The 20,611-nt window shown below is 42.0% G+C and overlaps 2 protein-coding genes and 1 long non-coding RNA gene across 11 annotated transcripts in view; 2 read left to right on the forward strand and 1 right to left on the reverse strand.

The window, feature by feature from the left end:
- The first annotated feature begins 412 nt into the window (after nt 1–412).
- LOC113568687 (C-C chemokine receptor type 5-like) lies at nt 413–7,870 on the forward strand. 2 transcript variants are annotated; one of them, XM_035530622.2, is made up of 4 exons: nt 413–441; nt 3,056–3,095; nt 3,857–3,931; nt 4,288–7,870. In XM_035530622.2, the coding sequence occupies exons 1-4, from the start codon at nt 426–428 to the stop codon at nt 5,321–5,323; spliced, it is 1,167 nt and encodes a 388-aa protein (XP_035386515.2). In that variant the 5' UTR covers nt 413–425; the 3' UTR covers nt 5,324–7,870. The 2 variants fall into 2 exon arrangements, with proteins under 2 accessions (XP_035386515.2, XP_035386514.2); XM_035530621.2 differs by lacking the exon at nt 413–441 and adding an exon at nt 2,444–2,660.
- A 2,211-nt stretch (nt 7,871–10,081) lies between these two features.
- Nucleotides 10,082–19,764, forward strand: LOC118242133 (uncharacterized). The gene is made up of 3 exons (XR_004776566.2): nt 10,082–10,398; nt 10,795–10,834; nt 19,630–19,764. It is a non-coding gene; the product is annotated as an uncharacterized LOC118242133 (long non-coding RNA).
- Nucleotides 19,765–19,788: 24 nt separating this feature from the next.
- The window catches only part of triob (trio Rho guanine nucleotide exchange factor b), an 83,447-nt gene continuing 82,624 nt past the window's right edge, over nt 19,789–20,611 (reverse strand). For 6 of the 8 annotated variants that reach the window (XR_014116912.1, XM_081696274.1, XM_035530611.2 and 3 more), the window contains one exon: nt 19,789–20,611. This exon is cut by the window's right edge. The gene's annotated coding sequence lies outside the window, so the exon portion shown is untranslated. The other 2 variants (XR_014116913.1, XR_014116911.1) reach the window with 1 other exon arrangement.

A 20,611-nucleotide genomic window follows, 5' to 3' on the forward strand; every position in this document is an offset into this window, starting at 1 on the left:
CAGTTGACTGTAGTAGTGACAAAAGTTCACAACTGGACTTGTTGCACAAGTGGCCTTCTATCATGGTACCATGCTGGAATCCAATGAGCTCCTAAGAGCAGCCCATTCTTTCACAAATGTTTGTAGAAGCAGCTTGCATGCCTAGGTGCTTGGCTTTATACACCTGTGGCCACAGGAGTGATTGGAGCACCTGAATTCAATGATTTGGATGGGTGAGCGAATACTTTTGGCATTATAGTGTATGAATGAATGAAGGATACAGAACCAAAATAAGAGCAAATTACAGAAGCGATCGTTTGGGCAGTAATAGGGTGGAGTCAGTTCATTTCTCTTTAAATTCATGTTCCTGCGTCTATTTTTAGATGACACAGCAAGTTAAGAATCCAGCGAACATCATGCTAGCGTTCAGTACTACCCAATGCTCTATGGCTGTTTACAGAGGTGAGTTCCAAAAGCTAGCTTGCTGATGATTAATCAATACCACTGATATCATTGAAATCAATCAAGACTTTGTCTTCTGTGAAACCACAAAAATAACTAAATACAGAAAACTAATTTCAGCTACCTTGGATTAATTATTGAACAGCATTTAGCAAAACATAAAATTTCAATGTTTGATGTTTTCAGTGGGAGGAATGAATCATGCACTGATTGAAAATTGTGTTTGAAAACTGCGTTTACGTGCTGTGTTATAGCCTACTTGTTATAAACCTTTGATTAATTGATAACCCAATGTGAACCACAAATGATGATGTTAAATAAGATATATTGATAAATCTAAGTTGGTAAGATTGACCAAAGAGCAAAAATTATGACAAAGTTGGCTGCTCCTGTAGAGGGGCTTCACCAATCAAGCTAAATAAGGTCCAAATTTCTTAAAATAAGAGATATGACAGTGAACCTTTGCCAGTTGACCACTGGTATTCCATCGTTTTTTTTTTTGTTTTTTTGTTGTTTTTTTTTGCATTGGCAGTTTCTGCAAAAAATCATTGATTATGCAAGTTTATATTTAATCAACTAATTATATAAGAACAAATTTACCCACTTTTAAAAACCAGTCTTTACATGATGTCAGAATTAAAATGCTTGCTCCAGTGTTTTGTTAAGCATCTTTTGTTTTTCCCAAGAAATATTATACGCCATTAATAAAATAGTTTTAAAAAACCTATTTTTAAAAACTATCAATATTTTATTTATTTTTATGTAATTACAAAGGAAGCACATGTGACGCGACGAGGCAAATAGGATGTAGAGAAGGGGCACATTCAAACATACGTTTAATTAACACAGAAATGACACACTAACACCACACTAAACACCTTTCAAACACCAACAACACGTACTACAACACAAAAGACATGTATACACGCACGAGGATTACACATAATACAGAACAGGTGGACGACACGAAAGGACGTCGCAACACGGACGAACACACACACACACACACACACACACACACACACACACACACACACCAAGACGTTTGAGGAGGGGATGGGGCCGTAACGTGACAGCATATGTGTATATGATGTCTATATGATAAGATACAGCTTTATGGAGTGGGTGATTTTCGTCCTGCAAATCATACAGTTTCAGAAGACTCTCAGGGAAGTTTTGGGTATCACGTTTGTAATTATACCCATTTAATTGCATTTGAAGTTACTACAATATCATTAAAATGTTAACTATGTGATGAAGCAACTGTTCAACAGTTCAGGCCCCAAGACTCCCTTAGGTCTCCCCAAGGTGTGATTTTCTGTGTTTGAGGCCATGAGTCAAGCTGAAAATATGAAATGTTCTTTTCACCCTTTCAAAAGTTTGGCCCGTGTTCATTCATTTGCTAAATCACCTTACCTACATGTAAGTGAGACGGAAGGTCTGTATATAGACAGGAGCACAAAGTAACGGGTTCTAAACCACATGTGCAATGGATACATGCTGTCCTATTGAACAAATGATGTCATAGATGATGTCACATCAAAGGCCATGTTCATCCAGATCGTTATCGATATCATGTGATTACGACCTGGGCGTGACTGCACACGAGGCCGGTTGCTACCAGGCTCCGTGAGCATGTGAGCTGTGGACCTCGACATTATGCTGACTTAAAGAATAAGATGAGTTGTTACTGTTTGTAACCCTCACCCAGAGTTTGCCCAGCTGTGTTTATCGTTCTAGGTGATGATGCCATCGAAATGTTGGGGGTTCACCCTTCCATCTGCACCCTGAGAGTAATCCAACATGTTTACCCCAATTTCATAAAGTCCTCTGGGTCCATTGCTTTTCATGGCCTATGATTGCTGGTGTTGGGCCTGCACATTTTCTCTTCCATAATGTACAAGCTGTACATACAACCTGTAAATTACAAGTGGAGTACTTCACAAGGCATGTGCACACAACCACAACCTGAGCATTACTGCCCAGCCGCTGGGGTTGGGAGCACGAGTGCTTAGCTCAGCCCTTTTCACTATATTAAAATAGTCCAGAGCCAATCATGTGATTGCTATGCCTCTGGCTGCAAAACACTTAGATGCAACCTGTCATGTATTCATATGCAGAACCCCCTCACTCACTAAAGGAAGTCTGTAAACCAGACCTCAAACAGCTACTTTATATCCATTTTGGCTTTAAGTCTGAGAATCCATTTGTCAAATTTGGTAAGTATTTGCTACAAATGTTGTCCCCTGTACTATTATACACGACTTAAATAATCTTTAAAGGAAAGAAGTTTTTTATTGTGTATACATTGTTCATTTATTGCATGTTGGCTCTTTTGCTTGTTTGACTTTGGCCTGTGTGCAAGAACCTCTTGTGTATTTTTCAGTGTAGAAAACAGGCTTTCACCTGCTAATTTTTGCAACTGACATTTAGTTCAGTAACAAAATGGTTCAGAAAACTGTTTTGCAGAAGAGATGCACAGTATGTGGTTTAGTTGGGTCTACGGCTGGCTGGCTACAGACTCGCTGGCTTTTCATATTTCTGCTTTAAAAAAAAAGTTCAATTGAATTAAATAAAGCAAGAGGCATCTTTGTTTTCTTTTCTTGAATGGCAGCAATGGAGAACAGCACTGCCTCTCTCCTCATAACACACAGGTAAGAAGATCAGTTTGTATCTCGTTTCTGTGGTGTAAAGCACAGCTGATAGGACATCTGATAAAATCTGCTTTCAGAAAAAAAGAAATAAAACCCACTGTCGGTTTCTTGCTCAGAAATGCTTTTAAGGCAACTATTTTATTTGGACTTGAATATAAAAATTGATGAAAAAAAAACACCTAAACGCACGCTTGATTAAGAGTGAAAAACCATGGACAAATAAAAGGCTTCTTAATTTGATGAAGAGTGCCATGGAGATTTCCTTTTATGTGGAAAACAAAGGTGTGTCAGTGAGCCTCTGACATTTGCGTTTATCTGTGAGAATACATCAGCACTCCATTTAAAAATGCCTAGAACTAAGTTGATCACTGTGGATCTCAACCAGTAGACCTCTGTCTAAATGTGGGCTTATCGTCAAGCAACTAGACCAAGAGTATATGAATGTGATCGCATTACGAAACCACTCGGCACCGTTAATTACAGTGTAATTTATTGAGTAATGATGAAAAATATCTGCTTTTACTTCTAATCTGTCTTTACATAATTTATCAGTGTATCATTATCAGTGTACAGATTATCATGTTGTTGCACATTTTAATTAGTATGTTGTACTACAATTAATAGCAGTTACACTGTGTATGAATGTGGGTAAAAGTTGTGGTTAGGTAACGTGTTACTGGTATCTCACACTTCTTGAGAAGAGACTTCTAAAGTTCGGAAGTAAGCGTGTTGCTCTTCTCTGTCTTCCTTGCTGTTTTCAGTCTCATTGCCAGCACGATCTCTGCTTGGAACAATATAACAAGTGCACCAAAATACACAACTGAACCCGATGTCAGGTGAGGTTTAAAACATGCTTATGTCTATAATACTAGATCAGCATTGCAGCTCGAAGCCCTAAACTAAGACAATCATTGTTAAACTCGACCGATAGACCTGTGTTTAAAAGGTCCGTCTTAGAGTACGATTTCCATCATGTGATTATTCAACAGAGCAGAAAGAGATTAATACTCCTTCTTGTGTACTCCATTATGGCTCATTTTTCACCCACTGGAGTTACTGTTTCATAAAAAAAGGAGCTTGAGATTGGAGTTGTAAGGTCTGTGAACATATATCAAGCATGGGGATTATCAGGCTAGTCATAATCCTCCTTATAATCCTTCAGCATTTCTCTAAATTCCTCTTGTTTTTGCAGCACTGAAGACATTTATTATGACTATTACAATACTGACATTGGTGAGAGCTTTGGCATCTGTGATTATGGAAGCCATGACAAGCACTTCCTTCCTGTACTCTACTCCCTCTTCTTCGTGGTGGGCTTCCTCGGCAACGCCCTGGTGGTGTGGGTCATCCTGGGGGGAGCTCATCTAAGAAGCATGACCGACGTATGCCTGCTCAACCTGGCTTTTGCCGACCTGCTCTTGGTCATCTGTCTGCCCTTCCTGGCCCACTACGCCAGGGACCACTGGGTTTTCGGGAGCGCCATGTGCACCGTCGTCCTCGGCTCGTACTACGTCGGCTTCTACAGTGGCATCTTCTTCGTCGTATTGATGAGCGTGGACCGATATCTGGCCGTGGTGCACGCCGTGTTCGCACTGAGGATCCGAACAAAGGCGTTCGGGATCCTGTCCAGCGCGCTTGTCTGGGTGGTCGCCGTGATGGCGTCTTTCCCCGAGCTGATGTACCTCCGTGTGGAGACGTTCAACAACACACAGCTCTGCAGTGCTTATCAAAATAAGCATAAGCAGCACGACTTGAGGGTGATTGGGTTCTTTAAGATGAATGTCCTGGGCCTGCTATTGCCTCTGGCCGTCATGGGGTTTTGCTACTGGAAGGTGCTGCGTCGGCTCCTCAAGCTGCGCAACTCCAAGCAGCAGGCCGTCCGCCTCGTTTTTGTGGTGATGGCTGTCTTCTACTGCTGCTGGACCCCATACAATGTGGTGGCGTTCCTCAAGAACCTGGAACTGAAGAGCATCTGGGAAATGGACTGCGAGTCCAGCAAAATGATCCAGGTATCTCTGCAGGTGACAGAGGCCATAGCCTACTCCCACAGCTGCCTCAACCCTTTCCTCTATGTGTTCATGGGGGAGAAATTTAAGAGGCAGCTTGTAAAACTTCTGCGTAAGACACCATGCATCAAACTGCAGTTCATGAAGAAGTACTTCCCCTCAGTGACGGGCTCGGTGTATTCACAGACCACGACCGTGGAGGAGCGTTCCACTGGCCTCTGAACAACAGCAGTCACGGGGCTGTCAAAATCTCAGTTTACAACTCCAGAGTAGAAAAAGGATCTTCTCTCATTTTTTTGTCTGATGACACAAGGATAATTGGTTTCTAGACCAACAAGTGGATGGGAACTAGATTTAAATATGAAGAGTTTTTTGCAGTCTCCAAGGAGAAGAAATGTAATATTTTGTACATAAAACTGGATCTCAATATATCCATTTGGACTTTCTCAAAGACGTCGACATGAATCAAATATTCCCCAGTTTTTGACCAAGTAGAAATGGAAACTTCAGATAAACTGAAAGAAATATGAGCAGCAAAAATCTTACATGGTGGAAATATTTTCCACAGTAGTTTTGGTTGTGCAGGTACGCTTGTAGAGTGTTTCTGTTGGCTCAAAACCCAAACCTGGTGTCAGGGTAAAGTGTGAATCTGGGTCAGGCTCTCAACCTCAGCCCTCTTACCATGAACCCCACAGTGATGGGTTAACTTTGCTTCTGCACTAATCAGCCATACTTTTCTCATGCAGTGAAACCGTTTGCGCAAGCAAAGCCCTAACAGCAGGCACACTGCCACACTGCTTCAGGCAACAGCACATGGAATTGGGACCCGAAAACTTCTTGCTGGGGACGATTGGTTTTGTGTCACTCAATCTATGACGTGTTCCAGTTCGCTCTGGCACAGATTGGTTCACACTTTCACAACATCACTAGCCTCAATGTGTGCTGTATGGCACAGTGGGAAACCAGGTATTTTCACAAAGGTGTCCTAAGTAAAACGGGACTGACCTGAGATTGGAATTGGCTTTGTTTCACCTAGACCATTCAGACTATCTTTGTACAAAACAGCATGAGTCATGATGTAAACCTTAATTGTTTTTTTTAATTATTACTTAACTGCTTTCATTTAATGAATGAATGGATTGTTATGTTTGTATAGTGATTTTGCTTGAAAATCCACTGTAAGTCACAAAGTGTGTTCACACCTAGTACAATCAATGCGCACCAGCAGTTCTGGTGGAGATTGAGAGCTCTGAGATGTCAGAGATGTGACTGCCCAGAAATTTGGCCCATTCAGACCCAGAAACAGTTCACGTGTACCAGTGTGGTGCCATCCAACTGATTCATCTCATATTCAGAAATGAGAAACACATTGCTTACCACACAGGGACTGTCCCAGTTTACAGACAAAAATGTTAATTCTGTTGATCTCAGCTGCCATTTAGCCTAAAGTGTCAGAGTATTAGCCCTGTCACAGCAAAGGGGCCAATGGGTAGGACACTCGAACAGGAATCAGCTGATAAAAATACCAGCAATACCACCACTCATCACACTGCTCTGCATTCTGCCACGTTGCACTGAATGTGGCTGTCTAAGAATATTAAAGCCCAGAGGTGTCTGTTCATACCTCTCTTGTGCACCTTTTCATACTTCCTTTTCCTGTAGACCAGCTAGTCAGGCCTGAAGTTCGTATAGTTAATGAATACTACTACTGCTATTACCAACACTGCCACCTCTCCTGCTACTATCACTGCATATTTTTATGCTTCTAGTACTCTTCTAATATTATTATAGATAGTGTTATGTGTGTCTATTCCTCAAAACTGATGACCAGAAGGTAGCTGGATTTCTCTGCCTGTGGAGTGGACTAGTGTTAAGAGTAAACCCTCCCTACCAGTGGAGTGGACTAGTGTTAAAAGTAAACCCTCCCTACCAGTGGAGTGGACTAAGATTAGGGTAAGCCCTCCCTACCTGTGGAGTGGACTAAGGTTAGGGTAAGCCCTCCCTACCAGTGGAGTGGACTAAGGTTAGGGTAAGCCCTCCCTACCAGTGGAGTGGACTAGGGCTAGGGTAAGGTAAACCCTCCCTACCAGTGTAGTGGATTAGGGTGAGGGTAAGGTAAACCCTCCCTACCAGTGGAGTGGACTAGGGTTAGAGTAAACCCTCCCTACCAGTGGAGTGGACTAAGGTTAGAGTAAGCCCTCCCTACCAGTAGGGTGAGGGAAAGGTAAACCCTCGCTACCAGTGGAGTGGACTAGGGTTAGGGTTAAGGTTAGGGGACTAGGGTTAGGGTAAACCCTCCCTACCAGTGGAGTGGACTAGGTTTAGGGTTAAGGTTAGGGGGCTAGGGTTAGGGTAAACCCTCCCTACCAGTGGAGTGGACTTGGGATAGTGTCTTGAATTGAACGTGTGTTTTCCTGGTCAGGGTCTTACCTCGCACTCCCCTCCCTCATGGTCTTAACTCAGACTAGAATTAAAATTAGAATGAATATTAGAATATGTAATCCTTTAGGACTGAAAGCCTTAAAACACCAGAGGGATGTGACAGTAACAGTCTTAGCCTCGTCTACTCTCTCTTCTCTTGCACAGGAAGCAGCCACTGCTGTTTCAGACAGTGGATGATGGTTTCTTGCTCGTGACTATGGGGATTCACTGCAGAATGTGACTCTGGACCTTTGCTGTGTTGAGCTGTGTGCTCTACGCATCCCTGAAGCACTGGTGTAGCTACATTTGGGGGGCTGGGGTTATTAAACATTTAATTTTTTAATTTGATGAAGAGTGCCATGGAGATTTCCTTTGATGTGGAAAACAAATGTGTCAGTGAGCCTCTGAAATTTGCATTTATCCATGAGAATACATCAGCACTCCATTAAAAAATGCCTAGAACTAAGTTGCTAACTGTGGATCTCAACCAGTAGACCTCAATCTAAATGTGGGCTTATTGTCAAGCAACTAGACCAAGAGTATATGAATGTAAACGCATTACGAAACCACTCTGGACCGATGACACGGCAAGTCAAGAATCCAGCGAACATCATGGTAGCGTTCAGTACTACCCGATGCTCTATGGCTGTTTACAGAGGTGAGTTCCAAAAGCTAGCTTGATGATGATTAATCAATACCACTGATATCACTGAAATCAAACAAGACTTTGTCTTCTGTGAAACCACAAAAATAACTAAATACAGAAAACTAATTTCAGCTACCTTGGATTAATTATTGAACAGCATTAGGAAAATTTAAAATTTCAATGTTTGATGATTTCAGTGGGAGGAAAGAATCATGCACTGATTGAAAATTGTGTTTGAAAACTGCGTTTAAGTGCTGTGTTATAGCCTACTTGTTATAAACCTTTGATTAATTGATAACCCAATGTGAACCACAAATGATGATGTTAAATAAGCTATATTGATAAATCTAAGTTGGTAAGACTTGACCAAAGAGCAAAAATTATGGCAAAGTTTTCTGCTCCTGTAGAGGGGCTTCACCAATCAAGCTAAATAAGGTCTAAATTTCCTAAAATAAGAGATATGACAGTGAACCTTTGCCAGTTGACCACTGGTATTCCATCGTTTTGTTTTTTTTTTGTTTTTTTTTGCATTGGCAGTTTCTGCAAAAAATCATTGATTATGCAAGTTTATATTTAATCAACTAATTATATAAGAACAAATTTACCCACTTTTAAAAACCAGTCTTTACATGATGTCAGAATTAAAATGCTTGCTCCAGTGTTTTGTTAAGCAGATTTTTTTTTCCCCAAGAAATATTATACGCCATTAATAAAATAGTTTTAAAAAACCTATTTTTAAAAACTATCAATATTTTATTTATTTTTATGTAATTACAAAGGAAGCACATGTGACGCGACGAGGCAAATAGGATGCAGAGAAGGGGCACGTTCAAACATACGTTTAATTAACACAGAAATGACACACTAACACCACACTAAACACCTTTCAAACACCAACAACACGTACTACAACACAAAAGACATGTATACACGCACGAGGATTGCACATAATACAGAACAGGTGGACGACACGAAAGGACGTCGCAACACGGACGAATACACACACACACACACACCCACACACACACACACACACACACACACACACACCAAGACGTTTGAGGAGGGGGTGGGGCCGTAACGTGACAGCATAAGTGTATATGATGTCTATATGATAAGATACAGCTTTATAGAGTGGGTGACTTTCGTCCTGCAATAAGATACAGTTTCAGAAGACTCTCAGGGAAGTTTTGGGTATCACGTTTGTAATTATACCCATTTAATTGCATTTGAAGTTACTACAAAATCATTAAAAAGTTAAATATGTGATGAAGCAACTGTTCAACAGTTCAGGCCCCAAAATTCCCTTATGTCTCCCGAAGGTGTGATTTCCTGTGTTTGAGGCCATGAGTCAAGTTGAAAATATGGAATGTTATTTTCACCCGTTCACAAGTTTGTCCTGTGTTCATTCATTTGCTAAATCACCTTACCTACATGCAAGTGAGACAGGAAGTCTGTATATAGACCAGAGCACAAAGTAACGGGTTCTAAATCACATGTGCAATGGATACATGCTGTCCTATTGAACAGATGATGTCATAGATGATGTCACATCAAAGGCCATGTTCATCCAGATCGTTATCGATATCATGTGATTACGACCTGGGAGTGACTGCACTTGAGGCCGGTTGCTACCAGGCTCCGTGAGCATGTCAGCTGTGGACCTCGGCAGTATGCTGACTTAAAGAATAAGATGAGGTGTTACTGTTTGTAACCCTCACCCAGAGTTTGCCCAGCGGTGTTTATCGTTCTAGGTGATGATGCCATCGAAATGTTGGGGGTTCACCCTTCCATCTGCACCCCGAGAGTAATCCAACACGTCTACCCCAATTTCATAAAGTCCTCTGGGTCCATTGCTTTTCATGCCCCACGATTCCAAATGTTGCGCATGCATATTTTGTCTTCCATTACGTACAAGCTTACCTGTAAATTACAAGTGGAGTACTTCACAAGGCATGTGCACACAAGCACAACCTGAGCATTACTGCCCAGCCGCTGGGGTTGTGAGCATGAGTGCTTAGCTCAGCCCTTTTCACTATATTAAAATAGTCCAGAGCCAATCATGTGATTGCTATGCCTCTGGCTGCAAAATACTCACATGCAACCTGTCATTTATTCATATGCAGAACCCCCTCACTCACTAAAGGAAGTCTGTAAACCAGACCTGAAACAGCTACTTTGTTTTATTTCCATTTTGGCTTTGAGCCTGGTAATCCATTTGTCAAATTTGGTAAGTATTTGCTACAAATGTTGTCCCCTGTACTATTATACACGACTTAAATAATCTTTTAAGGAAAGAAGTTTTTTATTGTGTATACATTGTTCATTTATTGCATGTTGGCTCTTTTGCTTGTTTGACTTTGGCCTGTGTGCAAGAACCTCTTGTATATTTTTCAGTGTAGAGAACAGGATTTCACCAGCTAATTTTTGCAGCTGACATTTAGTTCAGTAACCAAATGGTTCAGAAAACTGTGTTTTGCAGAAGAGATGCACAGTATGTGGTTTAGCTGGGTCTATGGCTGGCTGGCTACAGACTAGCTGGCTCATCATATTTCTGCTTTAAAAAAAAGTTCACTTGAATTAAATAAAGCAAGAGGCATCTGTGTTTTCTTTTCTTGAATGGCAGCAATGGAGAACAGCACTGCCTCTCTCCTCATAACACTCAGGTAAGAAGATCAGTTTGTATCTCGTTTCTGTGGTGTAACGCACAACTGATAGGACATCTGATAAAATCTGCTATCAGAAAAAAAGAAATAAAACCCGCTGTCGGTTTCTTGCTCAGAAATGCTTTGAAGGCAACTACTTTATTTGGACTTGAATATAAAAACCTAAAAAAAAAAAAAATTTAAGAGGCAGCTTGTCAAACTTCTGCACAAGACGCTATGCATCAAACTGCAGTTCATGAAGAAGTACTTCCCCTCAGTGACGGGCTCGGTGTATTCACAGACCACGACCGTGGAGGAGCGTCCCACTGGCCTCTGAACAACAGCAGTCACGGGGCTGTCAAAATCTCAGTTTACAACTCCAGAGTAGAAAAAGGATCTTCTCTCATTTTTTTGTCTGATGACACAAGGATAATTGGTTTCTAGACCAACAAATGGATGGGAACTAGATTTAAATATGAGGAGTTTTTTGCAGTCTCCAATGAGAAGAATTGTAATATTTTGTAAATAAAATTGGTTCTCAATATATCCATTTGGACTTTGTCAAAGATGTTGACATGAATCAAATGTTCACCAGTTATTGACCAAGTAGAAAAGGAAACTTCAGATAACCTGAAAGAAATATGAGCAGCAAAAATCTTACATGGTGGAAATATTTTCCACAGTAGTTTTGGTTGTGCAGGTACACTTGTAGAGTGTTTCTGTTCGATCAAAACCCAAACCTGGTGTCAGGGTAAAGTGTGAATCTGGGTCAGGCTCACAACCTCAGCCCTCTTACCATGATCACCACAGTGACGGGTTAACTTTGCTTCTGCACTAATCAACCATGCTGTTCTCATGCAGTGAAATCCACTGTAAGTCATAAAGTGTGTTCATACCTAGTACAATCAATGCGCACCAGCAGTTCTGGTGGAGATTGAGAGCTCCGAGATGTCAGAGATGTGACTGCCCAGAAATTTGGCCCATTCAGAACCAGAAACAGTTCACGTGTACCAGGGTGGTGCCATCCAACTGATTCATCTGATATTCAGAAATGAGAAACACATTGCTTACCACACAGGGACTGTCCCAATTTACAGACAAAAATGTTAATTCTGTTGAACTCAGCTGCCATTTAGCCTAAAGTGTCAGAGTATTAGCCCTGTCACAGCAAAGGGGCCAATGGGTAGGACACTCGAACAGGAATCAGCTGATAAAAATACCACCAATACCACCACTCATCACACTGCTCTGCATTCTGCCACGTTGCACTGAATGTGGCTGTCTAAGAATATAAAATCCCAGAGGTGTCTCTGTTCATACCTCTCTTGTGCACCTTTTCATACTTCCTTTTCCTGTAGACCAGCTAGTCAGGCCTGAAGTTCGTATAGTTAATGAATACTACTACTGTTATTATCAACACTGCCACCTCCCCTGCTACTATCACTGCATATTTTATGGTTCTAGTACTCTTCTAATATTATTATAGATAGTGTTATCTGTGTCTGTTCCTCAAAACTGATGACCAGAAGGTAGCTGGATTTCTCTGCCTATGGAGTGGACTAGTGTTAGGAATCAACCCTCCCTACCAGTGGAGTGGACTAAGGTTAGGGTAGCTTAAACCCTCCCTACCAGTGGAGTGGACTAGGGTTAGGGTAAGCCCTCCCTACCAGTGGAGTGGACTAGGGTTAGGGTAAACGCTCCCTACCAGTGGAGTGGACTAAGGTTAGGGCAAACCCTCCATACCAGTGGAGTGAACTAGGGTTAGGGTTAGGGCACTAGGGTTAGTGTAAACCCTCCCTACCAGTTGAGTGGACTAGGGTTAGGGTAAACCCTCCCTACCAGTGGTGTGGACTATGGTTAGGTTAGCGTAATTCCTCCCTACCAGTGGAGTGAACTAGGGTTAGGGTAAACCCTCCCTGCCAGTAGAGTGGACTAGGGTTAGGGTAAACCCTCCCTACCAGTGGATTGGACTAAGGTTAGGGGAGCGTAAATCTTCCCTACCAGTGGAGTGAACTAGGGTTAGGGTTAGGGCACTAGGGTTAGTGTAAACCCTCCCTACCAGTTGAGTGGACTAGGGTTAGAGTAAACCCTCCCTACCAGTGGAGTGGACTAAGGTTAGGGTAGCGTAAATCCTCCCTACCAGTGGAGTGAACTAGGGTTAGGGTAAACCCTCCCTACCAGTGGAGTGGACTAAGGTTAGGGTAGCTTAAACCCTCCCTACCAGTGGAGTGGACTAGGGTTAGGGTAAGCCCTCCCTACCAGTGGAGTGGACTAGGGTTAGGGTAGCGTAAACCCTCCCTACCAGTGGAGTGGACTAAGGTTAGGGCAAACCCTCCATACCAGTGGAGTGGACTAGGTTTAGGGTTAGGGGACTAGGGTTAGTCTAAACCCTCCCTACCAGTGGAGTGGACTAAGGTTAGGGTAGCATAAACCATCCCTACCAGTGGAGTGAACTAGGGTTAGGGTAAACCCTCCCTACCAGTGAAGTGGACTAAGTTTAGGGTAGCGTAAACCCTCCCTACCAATGGAGTGAACTAGGGTTAGGGTAAACCCTCCCTACCAGTGGAGTGGACTAGGTTTAGGGTTAGGGGACTAGGGTTAGTGTAAACCCTCCCTACCAGTAGAGTGGACTAGGGTTAGGGTAAACCCTCCCTACCAGTGGATTGGACTAAGGTTAGGGGAGCGTAAATCTTCCCTACCAGTGGAGTGAACTAGGGTTAGGGTTAGGGCACTAGGGTTAGTGTAAACCCTCCCTACCAGTTGAGTGGACTAGGGTTAGGGTAAACCCTCCCTACCAGTGGAGTGGACTAAGGTTAGGGTAGCGTAAATCCTCCCTACCAGTGGAGTGAACTAGGGTTAGGGTAAACCCTCCCTACCAGTGGAGTGGACTAGGGCTAGGGTAGCGTAAACCCTCCCTACCAGTGGAGTGAACAAGGATTAGGGGTAAACCCTCCCTACCAGTGGAGTGGACTAGGGTTAGGGTTAGGGGACTAGGGTTAGTCTATACCCTCCCTACCAGTGGAGTGGACTAAGGTTAGGGTAGCATAAACCATCCCTACCATTGGAGTGAACTAGGGTTAGGGTAAACCCTCCCTACCAGTGGAGTGGACTAGGGTTAGGGTAGCGTAAACCCTCCCTACCAGTGGAGTGGACTAAGGTTAGGGCAAACCCTCCATACCAGTGGAGTGAACTAGGGTTAGGGTTAGGGCACTAGGGTTAGTGTAAACCCTCCCTACCAGTTGAGTGGACTAAGGTTAGGGTAAACCCTCCATACCAGTGGAGTGGACTAGGTTTAGGGTTAGGGGACTAGGGTTAGTCTAAACCCTCCCTACCAGTGGAGTGGACTAGGGTTAGGGTAAACCCTCCCAACCAGTGGTGTGGACTAGGGTTAGGGTAGCGTAAACCCTCCCTACCAGTGGAGTGGACTAGGGTTAGGGTAAACCCTCCCAACCAGTGGTGTGGACTAGGGTTAGGGTAGCGTAAACCCTCCCTACCAGTGGAGTGGACTAGGGTTAGGGTAAACCCTCCCTACCAGTGAAGTGGACTAAGTTTAGGGTAGCGTAAACCCTCCCTACCAATGGAGTGAACTAGGGTTAGGGTAAACCCTCCCTACCAGTGGAGTGGACTAGGTTTAGGGTTAGGGGACTAGGGTTAGTGTAAACCCTCCCTACCAGTGGAGTGGACTAGGGTTAGGGTAAACCCTCCCTACCAGTGGAGTGGACTAGGGTTACGATAGCGTAAACCCTCCCTACCAATGGAGTGAACTAGGGTTAGGGTAAACCCTCCCTACCAGTGGAGTGAACTAGGGTTAGGGGTAAACCCTCCCTACCAGTGGAGTGGACTAGGGTTAGGGTAAACCCTCCCTACCATTGGAGTGGACTAGGTTTAGGGTTAGGGTTAGGGGACTAGGGTTAGTGTAAACCCTCCCTACCAGTGGAGTGGACTAAGGTTAGGGTAAGCCCTCCCTACCAGTGGAGTGGACTAAGGTTAGGGTAAACCCTCCCTACTAGTGGGGTGGACTAGGGTTAGTGTAAATCCTCCCTACCAGTGGAGTGGACTAAAGTTAGGGTAAGCCCTCCCTACCAGTGGAGTGGACTAGGGTTATGGTAAACCCTCCCTACCATTGGAGTGGACTAAGGTTAGGGTAAACCCTCCATACCAGTGGAGTGGACTAGGTTTAGGGTAGCGTAAAGCATCCCTACCAGTGGAGTGAACTAGGGTTAGGGTAAACCCTCCCTACCAGTGAAGTGGACTAAGTTTAGGGTAGCGTAAACCCTCCCTACCAATGGAGTGAACTAGGGTTAGGGTAAACCCTCCTTGCCCGTGGAGTGGACTAGGTTTAGGGTTAGGGGACTAGGGTTAGTGTAAACCCTCCCTACCAGTGGAGTGGACTAGGGTTAGGGTAAGCCCTCCCTACCAGTGGAGTGGACTAAGGTTAGGGTAACCTTGGCATGATAAACAAAGACGCAGAAACTTGTTTGCTTGTGACTTCCTAAGTTGTCCCTCACCCCCTCCTCACCCAGCATCCACCACCCACCCACCCCACCGACCATCTGACAGATCCAGGAACAGATAGTCACGTCTACATGTTAACATGCTCAAGTAGTTTTTCCACTTTTTGCTGCAAATATCTCCTCCATTTGCAACACTTTCACTAGTACAGCCAGAATGAAAACGACAAAAACAAATGAACACAAATAAGCAAACCAACAGGTGCTGTTCAGTGCAAGCTAAGGTGTGCCTACTCACAATGAAAGCGGTACTAAAATTTCCAAATATACTTTATGCAATCTTCAAAGAATCCCCTTTTACTGGTCTGTTTCAAAAGAATCCCCTTTTACTGGTCTGTTTTGGGAAATAAGCCCTAAAACATATGCTTGATGCTTTTCTGAGTCAGGCTGGGTTTGTGTTGATCTGTAGAAGTGTAATATAGATGAGGGGATAGAGAAGGTGCCTGTGTCCATGATCATTTTAAAGTTCATCCTTCCTGAAATAAGGACTGATTCTAAACCACTGCCCACTTAGGAGACATTAAATTAGTGATACGCTGCTGGTGCTATTTATGTCATCACGTCTTATAACGTTACACATAAGAAGTGCTGAGCTGGCAGATCTTACAGATACGTGCCTTATGCGATGGTGTGCGTTTCTCTGGAAAAAAAAAAAAAGACGTTCCCCTCCGAGCAGTGTTAGCTAATGTGAGAGACCGGCTAAGAAAGTACACACGCTTTCATGCTTCTACAAGCACAATTGACCAGGCGTGACCCCATTCATTCACACTTTTACTCGGAGAGGTTCTCTGATTCGGGTGAAAGCGCAGACTGCGTCCTGGTATCCATTACGCACTCCGAGACTGACTTCGATTCAGCTCTCAGTTTTAAATCCATCTTAAGACTTAAGACTTTAAATTTCATCTTAAGACTTTTCTGCGTTTCAGCATGCTGTGGTGCATTCCCTCTGCTAACACACCACCTAAACGTGAATACTCACACACCGTCACCAAATACAGCAGTATTGCAGCCTTTCTTAATAATCAGTTCATACAAACGTTTGGAGAGCTAGAACCCAGCTCTATTTTAGAGAACTCACTGCACTGCAATCGAGTGTTTGCTCTTCGCATCATAACTGACTTATTTTACACTACAGTCCCATGTCACTCATTTTCACCGTTCTAACACTATATATAGATATCACACGTGATTAAAACTCTTAACTACTGACTCTATAACGCCATGTAAATGAACACGATTTTTGTGTGACATTGTCTTTAAAACACTGAAACAATGACATTGTCAAAATTATTTTGAAACAACAGTTATGTCAGTGCATTGGGGAAATGACACCTTTCTATTCTTATAACTACTCGAGTGCCATTTTTAAAAATAATGTTTAGTAGTTGTCTTTGTATAGACAACAGAAACTCTAAAATAACCAAATGCCTTTTTTAATGCAGAAGTAAGCGCGCATGCAGTTCTTTCTGCATTAGAAACACAGTGTCACCCATCTGTATGCTACATTACATTTTACACTGTCCATTATAAACTGAATGTGTAGGCTACAATTGTTACTGTGTCATTATTCAGTAAAAGAGAAACTGCTGTTTTGTGAAAAATAAAAGCTGCTTCTCCTAGTTTCGGTCTATTTAAAAATAATCGACAAGAATGATGTATTTTATAGGCTATGTTCTTTCCAGTCAAACAATACAGATTTTTAAAGCTGCGGGAAGAGTTTTGCGTAGTATAAATTTCTTTTTGACGTTTTTAAATAAAACTATGCACTATTTAATCACGAGCTATCGCGAGAAGGTGGTTTTGATTGTATTTCGAAGGGAACAAACTAAAATGTGTGTTTCTATTGTAAAAATTGTTTAGCTTTCACACTTCATTACGCAGGCGAAATATTCTTAAAACAAATTACAAGACTATACTGAGGTTATATCAGATTATTTAGTCTTTTTTAAAATTTATTTATTTTATTAAATCTTTTTTTTTTTTTAGCTTTTTAAAAATTATTTTTTGAAGCATTTTTATGCTTTAACTTACTGACATGGTCACAGCCTAGACCTGCATGTTGGGTTACATCAACCAGAAAACTGGACTCAAAAATGTGATGAAAGCTTAAAATGACTGATGTCTTAGCATGTGATTATGAATTACTCTGTATTTCAATAATACTTTTGCTGTGAACGACTCGGTCGAAGCATTAAACCTAATGACTCACTTTGACTAAACTTCTCAGAGGAAGGCAGCAGACCAAAAGCCAAGGATAGCTTATTACGTATTAAACAATACGCTAGCTATGTAATGATGCATAGTTATTATGCTCTTTTCCAAGTAAAGGAATACAAGCATGCCCCCTAGACTGCTAATGGAGTACTGAATCACAGCCTTAAATGAGCCATTCATAAAACATAACTTCATTTAACACTAGAATCGAGAGTGACATTTCATTATCTAAAAAAATTTAATAAATAAATAGAAGAAAAAAAGAACCATAAAAATGCCATATTATTTTAATAAATTCATGTATCGTTGTAAAAAGGCAGCAATGGTACATTTGTTTAAATGTAAAATGTATTTTATAGATATATTAACCTTGGAACAATATATATTTTCGTTTAAAATGTCATCAGAATCGGAACTATCAGTTTTTAATATCGCATTTTAAAATGAATCAAATGTCGTGACATTTAGTTGCTTTTGCACTTGGAGATGACCGTGGCATTTGAGATGTCGGAAAAACACAAAGCATGTTAATTACCCTAAAAAACAGCGGCGTCAATCCAATTTCTTATTTAAAATCAAACACTAAACATTAAAATCATCAGATCTACCCAGCAAGACAGAATTAAGCAGTAACGAATCGTTTTATTATTTAGCATTTTTATTATTACTATTATTATTATTTTAAAGTTCACTTACAGTTTTTAAGATTCTAAAAATATTAATATTTAAACAACTCCTGTGTTTATCAAAAGTATGCGCAAACCCAGAAAGGTTATCGGTGCACTTTCAGTGCAAACAAAATCTTTTAAAATGAGTCGTAAAATAACTATTAAGTATTTCCCTGGCGTTTAAATTAGCCAGCATCTTCTGCCCTTCTTTCGAGCCGTTAAAGAAGGCTCGGCGTGTGAGGAGTCGAAATGTAGAGCGAGTAAGACTCCTAGCGGTGAAGTGCATGCAGCACGCCCGTGTGATGTTTGCGCTAAAAGCGCCCCAATACCGCCGTGCATTCAAACGGTCCCGACTGCTACACATTCACTTCTAAACTGAAAGCCTCCGGGTAAACGTCAGCTATTAGTCACTGAAACGCTTAGGATAAAGGGATTCTTAGAAAGCTGGTTTTTCATTGCAGATGGGGAACTCCTGGCATGAAGTCTTAGAAAGTAAGAGTATAGAGCAAAGCCTTCCGATGCCCGAAGAAGTTTATTATTCGGTTTATAGCCCACTGGCTTTACTTACGATCCTGAAAAGGCAAAAAAGAGGCAGGAGCAGACGTTCCTCCTCCTCGGGGAGGTCATGGCGCAGATCCTCGCTGTGGGCACCTATGTAAAGTACCAGCAGCCATGCCACGTCTAATGGTATTTTCACACCTGATAAAACGCGCCAGGGCGGAGGCGAAACCTTATTTTCACACCATGAACAACGCAAAGTTCTCACCCTACATGCTCTGGTGGGCAACCGAACCGAAGCAAATCCGCGGCCTCAAACAATATTGTGTAATTTGTTTCTGAAGAGAATCTCATTTGCCGCAATATTCAGTCAACCTACAGCGCATCTGCCAAGCTCTCTGCTGAACGCTACAAATAAGAAGAGGGCGACGGGGCGCTTTATTTTTTAAACAACCATTGACGACAGCGGAACACTAAAGTATTTTCGTTTCTCACACGTCTTCACAGATGAAACTTGCGATAAGATCAGAAAATTCAGACTGTGGCATCTGGAGAGGTGCAGGTGAACTCACGCATGACTGCACCTCTCACCTTTCACACCCCTGGGCCACACAACTGTTCCACAACACGTCGATAATAATAAAGTTATCCTGTTCCTTTTTCTATTTTTTTCCCCAACACACACACTGTCTCTCTCTCTCTCTCTCTCTCTCATACACACACACACACACACACACACACACACACACACACACACACACACACACACACACACTCTCTCTCTCTCTCTGTGTCTCTCTCTCTCTCTCTCTCTCTCTCTCTCTCTCTCTCTGTGTCTCTCTCTCTCTGTGTCTCTCTCTCTCTCTGTGTCTCTCTCTCTCTCTCTCTCTCTGTGTCTCTCTCTCTCTCTCTCTCTCTCTCACAGTAAACAGCAGCTCTGTGGGTGGAAGCACCTCGTTGATGAGAAAGGAGAGGCCAGTCTGGAGAACTGCAAGATTGACTCCAGTTGACAGGAAGCATCACATGGCTCTAACAGCAGAAAACCACTGACACCAGCAAGCTATAAGACCACAGGAGGCTAAAATTACCAATAAAATGCTTTATGTGTTTAATCTCAAAAATAACAGGGGAAAAATAAAATATGTACAGCACAGAATGTGCAAACGTATGGTTTCTGTACAAAGAAATATACACAAAAACACAAGACTGAGTCAAAGACATTCAAAATGACATTTTAACTGGATGTAAAAAATTCAATGTGATGACGCCAAGGTTCCTATGGTTGTTTGAATCTGTACAGCTATACATAATGAAATAAATTAAGATCTACACAACAAAAAGTGAAAATTCACACATTTTGACCCATGGTTACTAACAACTATTTTAAAATTCAATAATCAAGTTACCACAAACTGGTCTGAGACCTTAAAACACTGTCCTTTCAAAAGAAATAAACAATACTAAAACAGCTGAACTAAGGGTTAGCCTTGGTGTGTTTGCCCACGCCGTCTCAGGTCATCCTTGAAGTGGTAAGAGAGTCTACAGACATTACTGACCCATGCAAGTGTACAGTTTTACGTCTTATATCATGATTGAATATTAAATGAGAAGGCCTTGAAATGATTATAAGATGTAGCACAAGCTGAACTATCTGCAGGAAAAAAGTAAGAACAAGACATAAATAAAGTTAGAGTTGATACGTGTAAACACCAAACTCGAGGGTTCGCATTCATAATCCTTTTCAAACCAAAATCACTAAAAAGGAAGGAACCACTTTTAGGTACATAAAAGGTTAACTTTGGTATTACAATGAAAATTGATAACATTCAGAAAAAAGCAAAAGCAAAAAGTGCGAGATAGCAAACATTTTTCACTAAATTTGCTCAGCCTTCCACAAAATAATACTG

This window comes from Electrophorus electricus, chromosome 14 (genome assembly GCF_041902795.1).
Source record: "Electrophorus electricus isolate QZ-2024a chromosome 14, ASM4190279v1, whole genome shotgun sequence".
NCBI classification, from domain to species: Eukaryota; Metazoa; Chordata; class Actinopteri; order Gymnotiformes; family Gymnotidae; genus Electrophorus; species Electrophorus electricus.

Coding starts and splice junctions, on each gene's coding strand:
- LOC113568687 (XM_035530621.2), top strand. CDS start 2,534: ATGCAACCTGTCATGTATTCATATGCAGAACCCCCTCACTCACTAAAG. Junction 3,096..3,856: donor TCTCTCCTCATAACACACAG/GTAAGAAGATCA, acceptor TGCTGTTTTCAG/TCTCATTGCCAGCACGATCT. Junction 3,932..4,287: donor ACAACTGAACCCGATGTCAG/GTGAGGTTTAAA, acceptor TTGTTTTTGCAG/CACTGAAGACATTTATTATG.